We start from the raw sequence: 16,038 nt of genomic DNA on the forward strand, positions 1-16,038 counted from the left end.
CTCATTCTCGCGCACTTCGCAGCCAGCGCCACATTTGCTAGCCAATGCGCGCTGGTCACACTGGCGAAAGTAAAATAAAAAAAAATTAGTTTTATTTAATTTCTTGCGAACGAGCCACGAAAATGACGAACGCCTAGCGCGATTGCCCAAAACGACCCACTGAATCAACCGCACCGCACCGCAGCGAACCGCATCGAAACGAACGAACGGAGGAGGAGCAGGTGGCCGCCAGTTAGAGCAGCCATGACGATGACCGCCTCGGATAAATACACGTACCAGCGGACCGTTCTCTGCCTGGCCCGCGTTCTGGCGGGCATCCAGCCCACTCCCTGGGATAAGGTACATGTCCACCTGGCCACCCACTCCACCAGCCACAGCGCCAGCCCCCCTGGCAATCGACTTTTCGCACTGACCTTGAGCGGCGGCCATAAAACAGACATGCGTGGGCGCTCAGGGGGCGGCGGTAAGGCAGTGAGGCGGTGGGGCAGGAGCCCCACACCAAACCAACTCAGTTTGCAAAAGTGCCATTGGAATGTCAACAGTGCAGCGAATCTTCAGCTGTTGCTCACTGAAGCGCTCACACGAAAGCTGCTGATGATTCAGGCACAACAGAGGTGCTGTAGGATATAGTTGTCTTCACATCCGCTGAGGTCACCAGCAGTAGAAGCTATTAGTTAGGCGTATATCATGAGTAGAGTTGTATAGGTCAAGGAATAGGAATAGGAATAGCACTAAGCACAAGACACTGAGACACACACCCCACTAATCTATGGCTTCCTCATGCTACACGCCCACAGGTGCAGACCCTGTTCCGGTATTGTCCGCAGGAGAATGCTGCCGGAGTGTTTTGCCTGGACACGCGGGCCCAGGATGCCGTAATTGCGCTGGGCATTTATTTTCTGGAGGGCGGCTGCCAGCACGAGGGCCAGATTGTGCCCTATCTGCTGCGTCTGGCCAAGTGTCTGCCGAAGGCGGTCTGGATTGACGATGCCCGGAGCAACAAAGTGGAACGTAAGTACTAGCTGCTTGCCACTCGTGTGGCCTGTCGCACAGTTGGTTTATCCTGGCTTCCCCACTTCCATTTGGCAGGCGTTCGCATTCCGTCGGCGGAAAAGTTCAGCTTCTGCTTGAACACCCTGCTGTCCGACATAGCGGCCAAGTGTCCGGATTCGCGCGAGGAGATCATCCTGAATCAGGTGGAAACGCTGAGCGCGCTGGCCAACATAGTCAAGTCGAGCAGGGACAGCAGCTCCGCACCGCCGCCCATCATCCTGTGCAAGGCCACGGTGCCGCTGCTCTTCGGCTTGGCGCGATCGATGGGTCGCTATGCCAGCAACGATCCACCGCTGCTGTGCCGCATTTTTCCGCCCGAGCTGCTGCCCATCCAGAAGGGCGGCGGCCGCGACGGCACCGGCTCGAGCAGCAGTGCCAGCGGCACCTGCGGCGGCTCCTTCAGCAGCAGCGAACGCCTGGCGGCCACGCATCACTTCCGACCCATCATACCGCGCTCCATGTCCGGCAGTCTGGCGCAGGCCCAGAACGCAAGCTACGACGATGGAAGGCAGCGGTGCGCGGGCGGCAAGCCCAGCAAGCCATCGTTGCACAGCTACTTTTCGGTGCCGTACGATCCGCGGACGCACTTCTTCACGCGCTACGGCTCCAGTTTCAACCAATTCCCGAACATGCGCGTCTGCGAATCGCCCACGAAAGGCGGCCCACGACCACTGTATCGTGTGCCTCCGTTTCCCATCCAGCATCTACAGACCATATTCGCGGTGTCCAAGAAGCTGCTCACCAAAGACACCCTCGAACATCTCGACGAGCAGGCAAGCGATATATTTTCGCTGCACCAAATCAAGGGCTATTGCTACAAGAGCTTCTCGGAAACGTTGAACCTGGTCCTGGTGACCCTGCTCAGGGAACTGCTGCAGCATCAGGTTGACCTGCCCACGCCGTTCACCAAGGATGTGCAGGAGTTCGTCAAGCGGCTCTTTCTCAACGGCCAAACGGAGCTGCAGAATAAACAGCAGGATCAGGAACGCGAGCGGCGCGAGGAGAACGGCATCGCGGTGGTCAACAAGTACAAGGTCAATGTGATGGCCAATGCGGCGTGTGTCGATCTCCTGGTTTGGGCCATTCGCGACGAAACGGGTAAGCGCACATCCACGCCGCGGAGCAAACGATCTTGAATTCCAGCGCAAATGCAAATGCAAATGGCAAAATCCAAGCAGCAACTTTATTGCAAAACAGATCGAAAGAGAGAGAGAGGGAAGTAGCTTGAATGTCAGTTAGATGGAGAAAGTTCCATGATTATACTATATTTTCAAATTAGCTCACAATCCATGGTTCATGGTTCTTATCCATGCATTCACTGGAATAACTATGTTTTTCAAAAGAGCTACTTCCTTCTGGTCGAATACATTTACCACGAAATTCGTTTCCATTATCCATTTTATCGTATTTATTGAGTGAATTATGATTTCTTTTGGGTGTTTCGATATCATCAGATTATACATCAGATTCAGATTCAGCCCCTCCTCTCTCTTTCTTCAGTAAGTTTTAGTTATTTCGTTTAATCTCTTTTAGTTTCTTATAGTTTGTTTGTATTGATTTTGTTTTTTGGTGGCCGGAAAACGGAATATGGTTCAGTTGACGTCGACTATAATGTGCCATCCCTGCAGAATGGCTTGCAATTTTTATTGAAGAAAGGTCAAGAGCAGTGTAATCCCCAATAGTTTCGATTCTTTTCACCCACAAAACTGATCGTTAAGGGGGGAGCCATCCGAATCCGAAAGAGCTTTCGTACTAATCCTTCAATTGGGAACACTTTCGTTTCGGTAAACTTCGTTTAATTGGCCATAGTTTGCGTGGATTCCCCCCCTCTTAACTGAAACTACTTTGTACGTCGGTTTTGTGGCTTAATTGTTAATTGCCTGGCCAACGTTCGCTGCATGCTGCAACAGATCCACATCCTCCTGATCCTCTTTTTGTTCCTCGTTCCCTTGTTCCCTTGTTTGCAAACTGCCAAATGCCGCCATTACCGTTTACTAATCAAAATTTGCCACTGATCCCAAAAAACCCAATACAGAGGCGGACAAGCTGTGCGGTCGACTGTCGCAGAAACTGAACCTGGAGCTCAGTCACAAGATCGTGATGGATCACATGCCGCTGCTGATGGTTTGCCTGGAGGGACTGGGCAAGCTGGCCCACAAATTTCCCAACATTGCCGGCACCTCGATCTCGTATCTGCGCGACTTCCTTGTGGCGCCCAGTCCCATTCTGGGCAAGCTTCACGACCATGCCATGCAATCGCTGGCCCAGCAGAAGAAGGAGAAGGAACTAACGCCCTTCAAGATCGCGGTCCAGCACTCGGACTCGCGGACGGCGGTCGTCATCTACGGGGATAATCAAAAGCCGCCCGGCAGCGGAACCGGTCGCAGTGGTCATGCCGCATTCGAGTCACTGCGCGATGCGGCCATTGAGAATCTATCGATCGCCCTGCGCGCTGCCCACACCCTCGATCAGTTCTGTGTGCCAGCTCTGGTGGCCAACGTCTCCAATCGACTCTTCACAGCCGAAAAGTCTGGCAGGTGGGTGCAATATATATATATATATATATATAGTTGACTCATCCGATTATGTTTTCAGTGAATCGCAAGGCGAGTGCCACAAATCCAACCTGGTCAGCTTGAACATCATCGTGATGCTGGGCCATGTGGCCGTGGCGCTCAAGGATACCTCGAAGACGACACAGAATATCCTGCAGTTCTTTATCCAGCGCTTCTGCAAGGTGCCATCGGAGCAGAACGCTCTGATTGTGGATCAGCTTGGCTGCATGATAATCTCGCAGTGTGAAACGCATGTCTTCGATGAGATCATGAAGATGTTCTCGCGCGTCACCGTGCAATCGGCATCGTTGGCGTACACCTCGGATCCGGAGCACAGGAAGCAATTCCATCACGTCTCGGATGCGGTGGTCAATGCATTGGGCAATATTGCGGCCAACATTCAAGGGGATGCCGAGATGCTGGAGCTGCTGGGCAAGCTGCTGGAACTGTTCGTCCAGATCGGTTTGGATGGCGAGCGCAGCTACGACAATACACCGGGCGCCCAGAAGGCCAGCTCGCGTGCTGGCAATCTGGGCATGCTGATACCGGTGATTGCGGTACTGGTGCGCCGCCTGCCGCCGATCAAGAATCCCCGCCAGCGACTGCACAAGCTATTCAAGGACTTCTGGGCCTACTGTGTCGTAATGGGCTTCACCAACGCCCGCCTTTGGCCAGCGGACTGGTACCAGGGTGTGCAGCAGATAGCGGCCAAATCGCCGCTACTCATCTCGCAGACAGCCCACAAATCGGATATGCGGGAGCTCAACTATACGCTGGCCATTAAGAGCGATTCGGTGAACGAGCTGCGTAGCCAGATTCTGGTGCTTCTCGAGCACTCCTCGGACAACGTGGCGACGGCGATCAATAAGCTCTCGTTTGCGCAGTGCACGTACCTGTTAAGCGTTTACTGGCTGGAGATGCTGCGCGTGGAGAATGCGGATGAGCCGAGTCTGGAGCCGATCATGAGCTACCTTTGCGACACGGCGCTGCAGAGGGACAAGACGGGGATCTGGCAGTGCGTCAAGTGGTAGGCTTTCTCCTCAAGTAACCAATCATTCATTCATTCGTTCATTCCTTCCCTTGTTCCATATAGCGTTGCCGACCAGGTCTTCGAGAAGTTCCGCAATGTTCTATACGCCCACGATGAGATTCGCGAAAAGGTGCTGGAGTCGCAAGCCACGCTGCTGCTGGTCTACTTCAATCACATCCACAAACCCATCCAGATGGTGGCCGATCAGTACCTCTCCTTTCTGGTGGATCGCTTTCCCCACTTGCTTTGGAATCGCCGCGTGCTGTGGTGCATGCTGGACATCCTCCAGCTGCTGGCATACTCACTCAGCCTGGATCCCAACGAGGAGACGCCCACGTTGCGTGTAGTCTCGACGCCCTACACACTGCAGCTGATGGACTCGCTGCCGGCGCGAGAGCTGCGCTTGAAGGACTTCGCCGATCGTTGCCAGGGCATTGTGAATGAAGCCATGAAATGGGCGCCGCGATCCACACGCTCGCACCTACAGGAGTATCCCAATCAGATTCCCACGCCCGTGCTGGCTCACCACAGCGGATTGGCGCTGGCATTCGACTCGGTGGTGAGCAGTAGTGCCCAGCACACGGGCACCATGAGCAAGCGGCCGAGCTGTGTCAACTCCGACACGCCCAGATTCGTATCGGTTTTGTGCCTGAGAAGCAAATACGCCGGTGAGATCAGTGGCTTGCTGTCCGTACTTAGCGAGAAGGATAAGGCCGGCTTGGCGGACCGACTGGTCAGCGATGTGTGGGAGGCGTGTGCCGAGAAGAGCGACGCCCGCCATCGTGGCGCTCTATGGCGTGCCACCGCCTATCTGATCATATGCTCGGAGATCAGCAGGAAACTGCTGCATGCGGTGGCCAGTTCGCAGCTGGAGCTGTTCACCGAATCGGCGATGGAGACCGCCGTTGAGTGCTGGCAGTGGGTGCTGACTGCGCGCCAGGATCTGGAGCTGTGCTTCATCCAGGAGATGGTCAGCGCCTGGCAGACGACATTCGAGAAGCGAATGGGCTTGTTTGCGTGGGAAACGGAGGTCACCCATCCACTGGCCGCCTACGAAGGCTGCAAGCTGGTCAGCAAGCCCATACTGATCGCGCCCCATTTGATTTGGCTGCAGCTGCTCTCCGAAATGGTGGACACAGCCAAGTATTGCAACAGGGACAAGGTGGAGATGTTCTGCCTCCTGTTGCACCGATGTCTTCCCGTTCTCAAGAGTAGCAAACAGAACCGTCAGGTGTCCACCGTTGGCTGCCGCTTCAAGCTGCTGCAGTGCGGTCTGTCGCTGCTGCAGGGCAACACCATTCCGAAGTCGCTCTCCAGAAATATCCTCCGCGAGCGGATATACTCCAACGCACTGGACTACTTTTGCGGACCACCAACGTGCCCCAATCAGAGCAGGGAGCAGCTACTGGAGGACATAATGATATTGCTGAAGTTCTGGCAGACGATGCGCAGTGAAAAGAAGCATCTGGTGACGTCGGAAGTGGGTGACTATGACTTGACAAATGCCTCCGTTAGCTCCACGCAAATGCTGGCCGTGAGAAATAATCCGGAAACGGCATCCCTGATCAGCGGCGGTGGGCTAGTCAACGATTACACGCGCTCCATGAGTGCCAGTGGCAATGCGGTGGGCATGGGCATGGGTGTAGCGGGCGGCGGAAGCAGCAGTGGCTGGTACAACACCATTCCGCACTCCACATCCACACTGTCGAAGCGATCGAATCGCTCCAAGCGGCTGCAGTATCAGAAGGATTCCTACGACAAGGACTACATGAAGAAGCGCAATCTGATCCTTGAGCTGCTGGCCGTCGAGCTCGAGTTCCTCATTACCTGGTACAATCCCAATAGTCTGCCGGATCTTATAGTGCCGGGTAAGTTAAGAATAGTTGAGGATAACTTCAACTTCCAGACCCCCTAATCGATCCGATCCGATCCGATCCCATTCGCTTTTCCAGGCGAGGAACAGATCACGGAATGGCGCAACCGGCCGTACAAGTCGACCGTTTGGCGGGACTATGCGCGTCTCGCCTGGTGCTATAACCCGGCACTGGCTGTCTTCCTACCGCAGCGGATCAAGAACGCGGAGATCATTGATGAGGAGGTGTCGCGGCTGGTCTGCTCCGATCCCATAGCGGTGTGCCACATTCCCGAGGCGCTCAAATACCTGTGCACCACCAAGAACCTGCTGCAGGAGAGCCCGGACCTGGTGTACATACTCTCGTGGTCGCCAGTGACGCCCATCCAGGCCCTGGCCTACTTCTCACGGCAGTATCCATCGCATCCGCTAACAGCTCAGTATGCCGTAAAGACCCTCTCCTCGTATCCGGCGGAATCGGTGCTGCCGTACATCCCGCAACTGGTCCAAGCCCTTCGGCACGACACCATGGGCTATGTGGTGGAGTTCATTAAGAATATATCGCGACGGTCGCAGATAGTGGCACACCAATTGATCTGGAACATGCAGACGAACATGTACATGGACGAGGATCAACAGCACAAGGATCCCAATCTGTACGAGGCACTCGATCAGCTATCGCAAAGTATTATCGCATCGTTCTCGGGCGCTGCCAAGCGGTTCTACGAGCGGGAATTCGACTTCTTCGGCAAGATAACGGCCGTATCCGGCGAAATTCGCTCGTTTGCCAAGGGCATTGAGCGGAAGAACGCATGCCTGGCGGCGCTTAGCAGGATCAAGGTGCAGGGCGGCTGTTATCTGCCCTCCAATCCGGAGGCCATGGTCCTCGATATCGACTACAGCAGCGGCACGCCGATGCAAAGTGCGGCCAAGGCGCCGTATTTGGCACGATTCCGTGTGTATCGTTGCGGCATCACGGAGCTGGAGACGCGCGCCATGGAGGTGTCCAATAATCCGGTAGGATTGCCCATTTCCCACTTGCAATACGCCGCTTAGGTTATCTTCGGTTTTGGTTACAGAACTCCCAGGAGGATGCCAAGATGACGCTGGGCGTGGAGTCGTGGCAGGCGGCCATTTTCAAGGTGGGCGACGATGTGCGCCAGGACATGCTGGCGCTCCAGGTGATCACCATCTTCAAGAACATCTTCCAGCAGGTGGGACTCGATCTGTTCCTGTTCCCCTACCGCGTTGTGGCCACCGCTCCAGGCGTAAGTCCTTCACCTCCCAATTATCTAGTTAGTTCTAGTGACGTGATATCCTAATCATGTTTGTTCCTACAGTGCGGCGTCATCGAGTGCGTGCCGAATGCCAAGTCGAGGGATCAACTCGGCCGACAGACGGACAGTGGACTCTCCGAGTATTTCCAGCATCAGTACGGCGACGAGAGCTCCAAGGAGTTCCAGGCGGCGCGCGCCAACTTTGTCAAGTCCATGGCAGCCTACTCGTTGATCGGCTATCTGCTCCAGATTAAGGATCGCCACAATGGTAACATCATGATCGACAAGGATGGCCACATCATACACATAGGTGGGTGACACATTTGGTTAGTGCAATGGATCGTTTGTCTACAATATGGTTTCATTGTAGATTTTGGCTTTATGTTCGAGTCGTCGCCAGGTGGTAATATCGGCTTCGAGCCGGACATGAAGCTGACCGACGAAATGGTCATGATCATGGGCGGCAAGATGGACTCGCCGGCCTTCAAGTGGTTCTGCGAGCTGTGCGTGCAGGCCTTCCTCGCCGTTCGTCCGTATCAGGATGCAATTGTCTCGCTGGTATCCCTGATGCTGGACACTGGACTGCCCTGCTTCCGCGGCCAGACGATCAATCTGCTGAAGCAGCGCTTCGTGGCCACCAAGAACAACAAGGAGGCGGCCGCCCACATGCTGGCTGTCATCCGCAATTCGTACCAGAACTTCCGCACGCGTACCTACGACATGATCCAGTACTACCAGAACCAGATACCCTACTAAACCCAAGTTGCAGGCGCCTCGCGTTCGTTGTTGTTTGGCCAAAAGACACTTAAAACAAAAAAAAAAAAATACACTCCCCATTTAGTCCCAACTGGAAATCAGTACACCGCCGTACTCGAATCCTTCTATCCGTATTATCAATGTTTCGTTGTCGTATTCCTTAACCCGTATTTTTCCGAGTGTGTGTTTCGTTTTACCTTCGCGTACTTATAAGATGTTGAACTTTTTCCAAGATTTTACGACGCATATATACGTTATACAATATTTATAAATATTAAATCAATTATAGGGCAATATGTTATATAATGGTACAACAAGAAATGTATTATTAGAGGGAAGTGGATGTCGTTTTTGGTGGTTCCAATAAATAAAAGGTTTTCCTTCAGAAATTATGCATTGCAATTGATGCGGTTGTTCTATAATATAGCGCTTTTAAATAACAGCACTTAAATGACATATTGAAAAAAAATTGAAAAATATTTTATACCATATTTGAATATAAAATGTCATAGTTGTTACATATTAAGCAATTAAATAAAATAAATTTTCAACTGTCGATAAATATTGTATTCGATAACACTCGATAACAACGTGGCAAGCGTCAGTATTAAATGGCATTTCTGGTATTCGTGAATGCATTGCGCTCATCTCCTTTTGGTAGTTTCTTGCGATTTCTGCGCACGGTCACGCTTTACAGTCGGACTAAAAAAATATACAGATCTTTTGTTGTAAGTAAAAAACTCGAAAAGTAAAATAGAAGCCATTTGGCGAAACACGCAGCTGCTAAAAAGTGCCAAAAAGTAACAAACAAGTGACCAAGCATACGGCAGTTTTCCCAATTTTCGCCCCACACTTTTTTTTGTGCGAAGCGAGTGTGAAAGGTACATATATATATATACATATATACGGAAGCAAGGTGTAGCAAAAGACGAAAAAAAAGCAGCAGAGCGTGTTTGTGTGTGTGTTGAGTAAAAGAAAGCAGTCGAAAAATGAAACGCATGAAAATGTCACGAAAAGCGAGGAAGCCAAGAGAAACGTATACATGAAAGCGCAAAAACACAAAAGGCGAACATAATATTAATAATTTTTCGAAATAAGTGCTCATGAGCACCGCTCTCTCGACGTGTGCCCCCGTATGAACGTATGTGTGTGTGTGTGTGTGTATGTATGTGAGCGTGCGTTCCGTTCCTATTTTTTTCACCCCATGCGTGTTCCTTTTTTTTGTTGTGTGTGCGTTTGAATTGCTAAGGAAATGGTGGAAATTCTAGAGAAATTAATACTGGAAAATTGCGATTTATTTTTTGTAGTACATTGCACACACGCACACACCGAAAGGCGAGGAAATTGCGTTACACAAGCACACCCGCTGCCGGCGTCGCTGCCAGCGTCTCTGACCAGAACCTCCGCTGTGGTGAACAAGTGTACGTGTGTGTGTGTGTGTGTGTGTGTGTCGCGTGTCTCTCTCTGCGCGAGTATGCGTGCCTGTGTGGGTGTGCGTGCTTCAATAATCTAATAACTTTTTTTTCGAGTGTTGCAAGCCAGCGAATTGAAATAAAATAACAAACGAAACCAAAGTAACAAGAAAGTAAATAAAGAAATTGTTGCAAAAAGTAACCAAACACACACGCGAAAAACGAATTGAAACCAAAACGAACGAAACTGCAGCCAAACTGCGCCTCTACGCCTGCGTCGACGTCGACTGCGCAGCCAGCGCACAGTGGAACAGAATTGCAGGTAAGTGGGCCGCAACTACACCGACCCCATTAAATTTTAACATAACATTGTTTCTGAAACATTCAAAATCGGTATTATATGTGCTGCCAAAAATGTGCGTACAGTAAGGACCCGAAACAGTGGAAAGATCTACAGAAATATTACATTATTAGATTAGCTTGTAGTACCATATGTTCTTTTTGCAAAATCAAGAACTCTGTTTAAATTGCTAACACAGGGAATATGCCCACTAGTGGTAAGGGTAGCTATGCACTGGAAGACATCGGTGCAATAAGTGCGTCAAGTGTTTTTTTCGATCGGTGCGACATTACTCAGTTGGATGATAATTGATTGAGCAGCGAAAGATCCGTAACAACACTTTTCCCACATCCAATGCACATATAATGAAATATTCGATCTTTAATCCTGTAGAATTAAGAATGTCATTGGCGTTGATATGCGGAGTTTTTAAACAGTCCATCTGGCGGTGTCTCCACTGTGCTCAATTTTGACCCACTGTGGCTATGGCGACGTTTCCATGATATTAACAGTATGCCTGTCGGTCAAAGGAATTTAAATTAAATAAGACGAAATTGGTGCGAAAAGTCTTTGTGTGTGGCGTTGCCTCTTGTTGTTGTTGTTGTTGTTGTTGTGGGCTCGTTACTGCTTGTAGCGGATTGTATATCATTATTTTGACTGCAAAGTGCAACGTTTGCACTGAAAGTGACATTGAAAGTGAAGATAGCAAGTAAACACCGAAACACACATCGATCATACGCATTGAAGTTCTTCTGGTCTATTGTTCGTTCTATTTTCATTGCAGTGTGCAAGCGTGAATGGGCGACTTAGTAACGAAAGAATGTGAACATTCCTTAAAGGTCATACCTTTGTATAAATAAATTCTTTGCTCCTGGTATTATGTACTTTGTAGCCTGGCAATTTGACACTAAACTGCGACATTTTATCCTCAATATAGAGGAATATTTCTTTACAGTTTGTAGTGCAATGTTTTTGAGGCTTCCTTGTAGGGAAATGCCTTTGCAATAAATGCCAGCCTGCACGGTGCAAGGGTGGGCCTAGAAAGAGAGAGAGAGAGGGAGAGAGCGCGAAGGAAAGAGAGATACGCTGCACGCTATGCGACGGCACGAGATCCGCCCCAACCCTCCTCTCTTCCTTTCGTGTGGCCCACAGGCACATGCACACCAACGCCCACGAACTTTGCAGGGGCACGCACACTCGTGCAACTCCACGCCAGAGTTGTCAACTTCCTGTACACGTGCTCCACTATCGCCTGGCAACTCTGCTCAGTTAACGGAAACAAGGATTGAGCACAAGTGCAGGGCACATAAACACGGGGCGACAAACGATTGACTTTTCACGTTTCATTTTCAAGTCGGGCTTCTGTGGCTCAGCTGTTCTTCTGCCGCACACACCCACACATCTGCGGCTGGCTTTGTGTTGTGGTGGCAACACTTGTGCACACTGTGTGTACGTGACGATGTCCTTCGCCTGCGCGTGACATTCCGATACTTTGTACACAGTGTGCACGCCGCCAGCGTCTTATCGATTATTCCATTAGTCATCGTCTTCTTTTTGGGAACTGGCCGCTTGGAGTGTTATAAAAACATCACATCTTCATCTTTAGTACCGCCACTTAAAATGCAGGCACTATTAAATTTTGCTTTCCCATTAAAATGATCGTTTTTGAATTACCTGTAGAATTGGCCGAGAAACCGTGAGCGGAATACACTAAGTTTATGTGCATGTCAACCTGTATTTGGTGTTGGTTTTGCGACCAATTTTCCGACTGCTGGCCACTAAATCAACTAATCCACAGGACAAGTATGAGCCATATCTGCTGTTTAGCCAAGTTAATTTATTTGTGCAATAGTGGACAGACAATAAGCTTTTTGGCGCGAAGGAGGCGACAGGGCTGACATCATTTTGCAGTCGGTAATCGATTGCAGTGGGAATTTGACATTTGACAGTGTTGTAAAGCGGCGAGGCAGCAGCACTAGTTGCGTCGCGTCTCAGTCGCTGCGCTGTCGACTGCGACGTCCTTGCTGCGCTCCTGTAACGGCTCTCTCTAGGCATTTTCCCCGGACTCTCTCTCAGTTTTCCTCTGCCTTTCCCGTTTGATTCGTCAGTCGAGTTCTGCCAGCAGCGGGCTCAAAATCAATGCAAATTTTCGCGCCGCCGTTTTCCACGCTTTTCACAATTATGCTCGCTTTCCAGCCGAGCGGTTTGACTTACTTTATTTTCAAATACCTATTTTAGTTCCAGAAACTGGTTTAGATAGTGGTAAAAATCAGCTGATTAGCATTACGTAATTGTCTGTGTGTGCGTGTCACGTGCGTTGCTCTCTCAGGCGTGTGTGTGTGTGTGTGTGAAGGTGTGTGTGCGTGGGTGCTGCATTTTCGCATTTTCATTTAGCCGGCAGCCGAAAACTTGGAAACCACTTCCAATCTGAAAATCCATTTTTCTTTTATTTTTTTTGAGTGCATTATGGTTTTCCAACTGCGTCATTGAAGAACTGAAAAGAAGTAAGTTTGAATAGCGGAGAGTGTATAATCTATAAGAAGGACTTCCGCAGATCCCTTTCAACTCATTTGTTTATCGGTATTAAAGGCAAATAGCTAAAACGAATAAAACCAAATAAAAATCCCCTTCAGCGTAATAATCTATTACCACTTTTCGATGCTGATATCTGCTGATACCATCGAACTGTAAATGTCTTATTGTTCTTGTTATTGTTTTCAAATTATTTCGAAACAATGGAATGAAGTGAAAAATATGAAAAATAGTTTAAACTCCTACCCATACATGTACATATTGTACATGTACATACGTAAATACTGTGCGGTTCAAACGATAAGATTATGATTGGGTTCTCTTTGTTGCTTGTGATTCCATATGAAAGTACAATGTGTATATCATTATTTGATATTGTTACTGGGTTCTTCCATTGATACTGGCCACAGGTAGGAATATATAGGGTATATATATATATATATATAAATGACTGCGAAATAATTGAGCATGTATTACAAATGCGATCAGTAGATAGGTGGAATGGAAATACTCTGTTATGCCCATTGTATTGTTTTGCGTGATCCAAAAATGGGGGGGTTTCCCCTTGAATTGACCAATCGGCGGAAAAACAATAACTTAACCTGTACTTAGGTGGCCAAAAAAAAAAAGAAAAATGTGAAAAACCAAATATGTAGAAAGAATATAGAAAGAACAATTTATACGAACGTTTCTTTGGTTGTGTGGGGCGCGTGTATCAATAAATAAAATCAACTAAAAATACGTGTGAAACGCACGCGAAAATAGCCGGCAATCGGTAAATGAAAAGAAAAGCGACGTAGGAGGGGTTGAGGAAAAGCGCGAGGGGTGGACAGCGGGAAAATTATGACGCGTTCGCGACTTTTGCGCGAAGGCGGTTCGACCCAGCGAACCCCGCCCCTTTTGCCAAAAATAATCATCACCATCGGGACGACACTTTCTGCAAAACTCACGAATGCAGGGGGCAAAATAAATAAAAACACACAGGGCCTTGGGGAAAGGGTATGGAAAAGTCGTCGGCACGCAGAGGCTTCATTTTAAATTCAATTAAGGGACATCAAGGCAGTTATTGAACTGCCAATAGTTAAACGACTTTGGGAAATCGAATCCGACCGAAAAACATCAAACGTCCGAAAAGCACTGTCAGAAAAAGTGTGTACAAACGAAAATAAGAATAAATAAAATAAATAAAAGCAACAAAAATATAAACGAAGAGGTATTAATATCAATTTGCTGTTCTTCCGACTTAGTCTCTGAGGAAAAGTGAAAATGTATAATTTTTTTTTTTTTTAGCTGGTTTCCCGGTTGGATTTTTGATGAAGAGGGGGCCTTCGTCACCAGCTCGCCATATCTCGCTCTACCATATCGCCCCGCTTTTCCCGCCCGTTTACGGTTGCTGCCAAAATGTTTGCCTTGACGCTTTTAACCTTGATGGATTCGCTTTTGGAGGCGGTGGGCGGTAGGCGGTGGTTGTGTGGATGTGTGGGTGGTGCAGAAGTGTTTGCTGCTGGAATGCCATAGCATACTTTCTAGAGTGCGGCCACTCACACAACAGCACACACACACACACACACACCGGCAAACATCACAGCCTTTGGGTGTGCATTGATTTTTCTGTTCTCCTTGCTTTCCTCATTTTTTCCTTGATTTTGTTGTGTATTTAGTCATCTTTTTTGGGTTGCCAGGCAGCCACCGCAATGCTCACAAAAAAGGGTCCTCCGCCGCCCTCTGACCCCTGCGATCGATAATTTATGGAGGCGCATCATTGGCATCATTGGCATCACTGAGTGAAATTCAGATGGTTTTTCCTTGCTGTTGTTCCTTTGATATTTACACGGCCAACTGGCAGCACTAGTTTGTATGCGATCAGCTGCATATTTTCGATTCGCTTTAGTGAGAAGCATTTAGTTATTAAGCCTTTTTTATTTTATTATGCTCCATTCAAGTTCTTGGTCCTTAGTCCTTAGTTCTTAGTTCTTAGTCGAACATTAATTACGCGAATTGCGATGACTGGCGCGAATTTACTTTGGCCAAACACGCAATTCGCTTGGGGTCGCGTCAAGTGACCTTCGCCCCGCTCGCTGCCGCAAGTGACTAACTTTTTGGTACGATTTTGGCCAAGTAAGTCGAATGAATGAGCTAATTGAATGAATGGAAATGAGATGGCGACTAACGCAAATGTGGAAAGCCTGCGGCGGCGGCGGCGGGGTCAAAACCCAAGGGGGATGGGTGGGTAGTATGGGAAATTGGAAGTGGAGAAACTCTTCGACGCTGCGGCGTTTGGTTTTTGTGGGTCAAATGGCGGCAGTCGCATGACGACAGCCACGAAAATGAAACCTACGAAGCGTCCTCGTTGTCAGCGCCACAGTCATCGTCGGTGTGTCGCCACTAGTAGTTCCCTCTTTTTCTCACCGCAGCTCTCGTCGTCGTCTCTCTCGCACACACTGCGCTGCCCTTTGACCCCTTTCTGCCACAGCCACCCCCGTCTGCAACTTGGCTCCTTCCACTTTACACTTTGGGCTTATTATTTATGCCCTTTTCGCAGCGGGCCACTTGCATTTTTAACGGCGACCTTTGCGGCCCATAAAGTAACAATCTATTTCCAATGCAAACCGATTAGAAAACTTATGTTCATACTCGCACAGAAGGATCCATTGAGGGGGGTTGGATTAATGATGGGATGTGTGCTAGTTAGTTTGGGACTAGGACTTTTTTTCTCATGCCACATACCCTGCTTGTCCTTTATATTGTACTTGAATTTATTGCATGCAGTTTGGTCGCTTGCGTGGTGGAAAGTCATAAATTGGAGGCTCCCCGCTTTTCCGGGCCCGCCCCTCTGCGACGCCCTTGCCGTTGATCTATTTAAAATTAAATGGTGTCATTGTCAGGCGGGCAGTCTCTCTCTCTCTCTCGTTCTCTGCTTTCCTAGCCACTCTCTCTTCGTCCTTTTTCCCAGCTGCAGGACACTTTGTCGAAGGTCTTGTTGGGTGGGAAAAAAGGGTTGGTAATGCCAAATCCACTTGCACCACTACTATTATTTTTGGTTTATTTGCACTGCAATATTTTCGATTCAGAGATGTGGAAGTGCAAATTTTAAGGATGCGCAACTGGGAAATGCCGCAAAAGGTTATTCCACTTGTTGGCATGGACCAGCGCGCAGAGTTTTCAATCAGATCAGTTGCAGAAATGGTCAGTCCGACGGACATTGGCGGAGCGTCGCTGCAAGTGGGTCAA

At 49.2% G+C, this 16,038-nt stretch overlaps 2 protein-coding genes across 10 annotated transcripts in view; both read left to right on the top strand.

Moving 5' to 3' along the window:
- Positions 1 to 29: 29 nt before the first annotated feature.
- Pi4KIIIalpha (Phosphatidylinositol 4-kinase III alpha) lies at positions 30 to 8,898 on the top strand. Of its 2 annotated transcripts, NM_001272262.2 has the most exons (11): positions 30 to 339; positions 798 to 1,011; positions 1,090 to 2,151; positions 2,650 to 2,709; positions 3,089 to 3,590; positions 3,649 to 4,635; positions 4,702 to 6,506; positions 6,591 to 7,507; positions 7,570 to 7,758; positions 7,831 to 8,077; positions 8,138 to 8,898. In NM_001272262.2, the coding sequence occupies exons 1-11, from the start codon at positions 244 to 246 to the stop codon at positions 8,521 to 8,523; spliced, it is 6,465 nt and encodes a 2,154-aa protein (NP_001259191.1). In that variant the 5' UTR covers positions 30 to 243; the 3' UTR covers positions 8,524 to 8,898. The 2 variants fall into 2 exon arrangements, with proteins under 2 accessions (NP_001259191.1, NP_570014.3); NM_130658.3 differs by lacking the exon at positions 2,650 to 2,709 and having other exon boundaries at positions 8,138 to 8,579.
- Positions 8,899 to 9,177: 279 nt separating this feature from the next.
- The window catches only part of sgg (shaggy), a 45,602-nt gene continuing 38,741 nt past the window's right edge, over positions 9,178 to 16,038 (top strand). For 2 of the 8 annotated variants that reach the window (NM_057366.5, NM_166948.4), the window contains exon 1: positions 9,178 to 9,404. The gene's annotated coding sequence lies outside the window, so the exon portion shown is untranslated. Of the gene's footprint in view, positions 9,405 to 9,440; positions 9,481 to 10,052; positions 10,258 to 12,650; positions 12,780 to 16,038 lie in introns of those variants that run through there. The other 6 variants (NM_166947.3, NM_057367.5, NM_206613.3 and 3 more) reach the window with 5 other exon arrangements.

This window comes from Drosophila melanogaster, chromosome X (genome assembly GCF_000001215.4).
Source record: "Drosophila melanogaster chromosome X".
In the NCBI taxonomy this organism is placed as follows: domain Eukaryota; kingdom Metazoa; phylum Arthropoda; class Insecta; order Diptera; family Drosophilidae; genus Drosophila; species Drosophila melanogaster.

Coding starts and splice junctions, on each gene's coding strand:
- Pi4KIIIalpha (NM_001272262.2), top strand. CDS start 244: ATGACGATGACCGCCTCGGATAAATACACGTACCAGCGGACCGTTCTC. Junction 2,152..2,649: donor GGCCATTCGCGACGAAACGG/GTAAGCGCACAT, acceptor AATATGGTTCAG/TTGACGTCGACTATAATGTG. Junction 7,508..7,569: donor TGGAGGTGTCCAATAATCCG/GTAGGATTGCCC, acceptor TTTTGGTTACAG/AACTCCCAGGAGGATGCCAA.